The sequence below is a fragment of the Centruroides vittatus genome, unplaced genomic scaffold (genome assembly GCF_030686945.1).
Source record: "Centruroides vittatus isolate TY-2023 unplaced genomic scaffold, ASM3068694v2 contig_466, whole genome shotgun sequence".
NCBI lineage: Eukaryota > Metazoa > Arthropoda > Arachnida > Scorpiones > Buthidae > Centruroides > Centruroides vittatus.
The window spans coordinates 111,105-117,104 of NW_027122260.1; the positions used below are offsets into that span (position 1 = coordinate 111,105).

The 6,000-nt window shown below is 26.1% G+C and overlaps 1 protein-coding gene across 2 annotated transcripts in view; it reads left to right on the forward strand.

Moving 5' to 3' along the window:
• Positions 1-5,746, forward strand: part of LOC136977663 (alpha-mannosidase 2C1-like) — a 105,556-nt gene extending 99,810 nt beyond the window's left edge. The window contains exons 16-17 of one of the 2 annotated variants that reach the window (XM_067273195.1): positions 402-562; positions 4,122-5,746. In XM_067273195.1, the coding sequence (XP_067129296.1) occupies positions 402-562; positions 4,122-4,388 (428 nt within the window). In that variant the 3' untranslated portion in view covers positions 4,389-5,746. The remainder of the gene's footprint in view (positions 1-401; positions 563-4,121) is intronic. The other variant, XM_067273196.1, reaches the window with a different exon arrangement.
• The last annotated feature ends 254 nt before the right edge of the window (positions 5,747-6,000 follow it).

Consider the following 6,000-nt stretch of genomic DNA (forward strand, 5'->3'; position numbering starts at 1 on the left):
AGTTTTGTAATAACTTAGACATGGTTGAATATACATAATTGAATAAGCAGTTGATTTTTTTGAAACTAGAATTAAAGATATTCCAAAATACTGAAAGATGTGCACATCAGTTGAAGAGGATTATATTGAAAAAATTAGTGTAATATCAAAATTGGATGGAGTGAAATTTTGGTTTATACAATTAATAAAATTTTTAGTTAGGTTTACATTTATATTTAAATGATTTTCATATGTATGTATATTTTATAAACACTCAAAAATTCAAACACTACATAATTATCTATTTCATATGAATTTTATATTCTATTTATATTAAAAGCTTTTTAAATAATAATAATAATAATAATAACAATAACAATAACAGTTTGAAATTGTACCTTCCTTCCATTTTTATTTTTTAGGGTCATTTCAACAAGCAGGTGTTATTCAACAATCATATCAACTTACCTGTCCGCTTCAGTTATACCTTACAAACAATCCAGGAAGTCATCATCCACCTCCTGGCTTTACAATGCATAGGGTTTTACCTTTGGAAATACACGAATCCCTCAGTTGGTTTCAGGTTTGTAATTAGCATAAACTGAAATTAATATTTATTTCAAAATTTTAACAAAACAGTGTTAAAAATTTGATATTAATAATCTTCATTTTACCTTCTACCCTGATATAATGAAAAATATTCAATTTATTTAATGAAATATCCATATTTTTTGTAAATGTGTTTATAAAAATAAATTCATTGTAAGGTATACAGAAAAAAGTGCACAAATTTGAATATACTTTTGGATTCATGATGAGTAGAATTAATTTGTAAGTAAGAACATCGAAGTTTTCTACTTTCAACTGATATTAAATATAAAGTTATTTTCCTCAGAATTATCACAAAACTGGAGATGAACAGTCTGCAAAAAGTAATTTTTTTTTTTTTGCTTATTTCAAGCAGAGGAGCATTTATAAGATTCTGGATAGACTATAAAAAAATTATGAAGAGTAGAAAGCTAGATTTGAGTTGAACAAAGGTGTAGTTAGAATGCCCTCAATACTAAAGTTGGCTTCAGTTTTAACTGATTTGTCAAAAGATGGGGTATCAAACAAAACTGTGAAAAGGATATTGCTTGATATGTGATGATAAAGCAAAAATATGCACCAGAAATGAATTTAGTCGAGAATGAAGGTAACTGCAACTATTGTCCACACTCTTCAAAGGCACCAGAAATACTCTTCACACTTATATAATCATGAATAACAAGCATTATTACCCTTTTCTGCCTACTCATTCTACAACTTATTTTGTAAAGAAGGGAGAACTACCTGATGAAATAAAAGATTGTCCACAAGGTAAATTTTGGATAAAAGCTGTTGGACTACCTGACTTACAGTTGGGTCAAAAGGACTATCAGAGCCATAAATTAAGACACTTATATAACTGAGTGCATTGAGAATAGATCAGTTAATTTTTTTGGATCTAAGAGATCAAACAATAAAGATACTTTTTTTAGTTTAATTTGTCCATTATTTACTGTGCACATCAGACTTAAGTAAAGCTGACTGAGTTGGCATCAATTTGTGTCCAAAGAAAACAACCCTCTAAATATACTCCAACTTTGACCAATTGAAAAATTTAATTCAGACTTATTATAAAGAACTGATCTCTGCTAATGGATGGCATGCAAAATCAAACCAGAAATTGGCCAACTTTATCTTCGCCTTGTTAATCAAAATTCCAAATAGATATTAATCACACCTCATATTGGGAGTTCATTCTAGGGTTTTCATTGATAAACAATAGGTCCTTATCATGGATCTATGAAGTGACTGCAGGAGTGTGTCTAATTATTTTGTGTCAGTGGTGTAAAATTTATTTGTTAAAACTTCAAAACTTTGTTTTTAAACATTTAATGAAACATTAAACATCTTCCACTGCTGAGAAATGTTTATTTACTAAAACACTAATGTTTTCAGCCTCATGGAATAGTCCATCCTCAGGTGTAATTGAGTTTGAATGTTTTTTTAAAAATTGTAACAATGGAACATTCAAACATTATACATTCAAATTTAAAACAAAAATAATAGATAAATTAACAAATAAATAACAAAATAAAATGTACTAAATACACTGAAGCAACAATGATATAAATATTATAAAAAAAATAAAATAAATACATAAAAATGCATCAGAATATAAGGGCAGGTACTGACTAAGAATTTTTATATTCTAATTTTTCTTTTATGTAGAATTTCCAGGAAAATTTTTTATGTATTGTATTTTATTTTATTTACACCTGAGAATGGCCTAAAAACATTAGTGTTTTATTAAATAAACATTTTTCAGTGATGGAAGGTGTTTAATGTTTCATTAAGTGTTTTAAAAACACTGAGTTTGATATTTAGTTATTTTTGTTTTTAAAACCTTTATGATGAAAAATATAGTTTTTTGGACCATCCACAATACATCTGTCTTGCACAAGTTAATAAAAGTTACTTATAATTATTCAAATCTTTTTAATTTTTTGATTTAGTCTCCTTTGGATTTTTCTGGATCCATGACTGGTCCTTTGTATCATTTTATCTTACAGATTTGTTGCCATTATATTATGCTATTCACGTGATTGATCTCATCAGTTTATGCTAAATTTTGAATAAATTGTACTTTATAATGAATATGCCTCGTTTTTCCCAAATACATTATACCATATTTCCTGTAATAATTACCCATATTTTCTGTTATAGTCATCTATCTAGCTTGTATTAATGAGGTAAACTGCACTGGTTGGTTTAAATACCAGTATATTAGTGGTGCACTATGATCAAGTAATTGACTATTGATATGATATTTTCCAGTATCAAAATCAGAAAAACAAATACTGGCTAACATCATTATTGATGTTCAATATTACTGATATCAGGAATTATTAAAACTTACAAAGTTAATTAAGATAATTCAAGTACTTTTTCAAATTAATTTTTATGTATTTATTACAATATTCCAATTTAATTAGTTTACATCTCTCTCGAAATTGTGCTTTTTTCCTTTTTATAATGTCAATATTTTTTATTCCAACAATTGTCCACTAAAAAGGAAAAAAAATCACCCAGTGGGCAATTAGTCTTCTAAGATTTAACTTTTAGAATATTTAAATGAATAAGATAATAAATATTTAACTCAGAAATGTCTCTTGAATTCTTTTTAATAAAATATTCAAAACAAAAGTTATTGTTGTTTAACAATGATGTTTTAATCTTTCATAAAAGAAGAATTAATTCTGCAAAAATCAAAGGCAAAAAATTTAGGATTTTAGTAGGCAGCATTAACTCAGGTCTTTTGTTTCTTTCTAATTTAGAATACATATGTACTGTACCAATCACTTTTCCTTCTTCTCATCCTCACTATGTTAATATTATTTTAAGAAGTACAGAAATGGTTGCTTTTATGATTTACAATTAAAATTATTTTCCTGGCATTCTTGATTGCTGTGTTTTGATAGTTGAGTTCAAAAATGGAAGAGATGGAAATAGGATCTATTTTGGAATGTTTTTCTTGGAAAATGTAGAAGTAATAATATATTACTCCTGCATATTGCAAGAAAGAGTGAAAGCCTGAGAGACTGTACTGCTAGTTCTCTCAGGTTGAGATGCTTTAGTATCCTATCCTGATATGACATACTCACAAATACCTTTTAATGTAACTTTTTTTTAATGTTTTTACATTTATGTTTTCTTCATAACAAATTCAAGTTGTTGATTAGTGATATTGAAACTTGTGCTATTTTACAAGATGATAAAACTCAACGTTCAATGCAACAATTAAACTTTTTACAGTGTTAACTATCAAAAATGTTTCATTTTACTTATGAACATGCACCACCCTTGTTTGTATTTTTATACCAATGGATGATACAATCATCAGAAACATTGTTGCAGTAGAAATTTGTGAGATTGCAATTTTTATGGATGCTACTTTTTACTTTTATATTTTTATTTATATATTTATATGCTCTTAATAGATTGTGCAACAAAGCTAAAACTAAATATGAAATTAGATATAAAATTTATTATTATATTGAACCACTTAATACAATAATTAATTAAAAATAAATGAAGTAAAATATCATTATATCTAGGTGAGTGACTCTGCAGTTATTATTGATGCTGTCAAGAAGGCAGAAGATAGAGAAGGATGTTTACTTGTAAGATTGTATGAAGCTTATGGGAGTCGAGTGAAAGTAACATTGAGAAGTTGTTTGCCGATAATAAAAGTAACGTTATGTAATGCTTTAGAAGATATAGTGAATGAACCAGGAGGAGAAGTAATGTGGAAAGGTGGTAGTGTTGAATTAAATTTTACACCATTCCAAGTGATATCCCTACTCCTATATTTAGAAATGTAATTCCTTTTTTAAATTGTAATACTATTATTTTTATTGATTACATAACAATCCTGCCATTGTAGATGATGTTAATATATACCAGAGGCATAATGAAAATTAATTTATATATGATTAAAATTGGGAATTTTTAAAAATAATTGCATTAATTGTATAATTTGAATTAAACAATTAATGTAATGATGAAGATTTATAGTGATAAAATTTTTGAATTATCAAAGATTGTAAAAAAAATCATTTATATAGCATATGAATTTGTTTCTAAATTATTACAATTGTTTTGGAGTGAAATATTATTTTTGATTTTTTTCCAGTCAATCATTTGTAAATTTTTTGTATATTGAAAATTAGCTACCATAATGTACATATTATAAATATATATAAATACAAACACATCTATCCATTTGACTAAACAGTTTTAAAATCATGCTATGGTTGTAAATGCAAACTGAAAATTCCATATATGAAATTTAAGCATATAAGTAGAATTATTTAGAAAAACATTTACATTATTTTAAAATGTACATTTGATAACAATGAATTTTCTAGTTTATATTTAAATATGTTTTACATATTTTAAAATGTTTTCAAAACTGTTGTTTAAATACATAAAATATTTTATAATCATGTGTATACAGAAACAAAACATTCCCAGAAAATTGCTAGTCAGACAAATGGAACGTAAGAAGTCCTCCCACGATCATAAAGAATTAAATTTCAGACCTGATTCAACTTTCAGAAATTTCTGTGCAGAAATTGGTCTAGGATAATGTTTTCTACTCTTCATCAAGTTGTCAGATTCATTGGAGTTTATAGGAGGTCTGTCTATTAATGAAGTTAATGTTTGTTATTTCAATTTGAAAAAGTTTCACAAGAGAATCCATTCCATGAAATTGCATTGATAAATTCATTATTATTATTATTAATTTTTCCCAAAGATTTACTGTGTATTTATACCTGTAGAATTATTTTCAAATAATTCTACATAAATTCTTTTTGCAAGTAAGTCTTTAGTTATAAACTAACTTGATTTTATTAATGCATTGTTTTATTCTTAATTTTTTACAAAATTTTTTATAAAAACAAATTTCTTAATATTGTTTTGATTATTTAATTGTTGTTTGGTAATATATATTTTCATATTCAATTTTACAGTTATTCTAAATAGTTATCTGTTCTGAACTAAAGTTATAAAACTAATCATTTGATATCTATATAATAGAACAGCAGTTGCCAACATTTCTGATCTCACAGACCACTAAACTCACAATTTTGAATCCCGTGGACCACTGTCATGAAATTTTTAAAATGATACGAACATCTATAGAATAATGATTGTAAAAGTTCCGTTTTACTTTATTAATATGAAATTCACTTGCTTAATTATAACAAATAAGTTTGAAGTTTGTTGTCTAAGTTTTATAATCTTGAGTTGATCAAAGTCCAAGGTTCTCCATGAACCACCAAAATTTTCTTGCAGATCATCAGTGGTCCAGAGACCACTGGTTGGCAACTGCTGTAATAGAATACATATAATATTGAAAATATGTATAGAATATGTTTATTGGAAATACAATGTTTATGAAATACAAGTATTAATTTTTTGAGAGAAAAT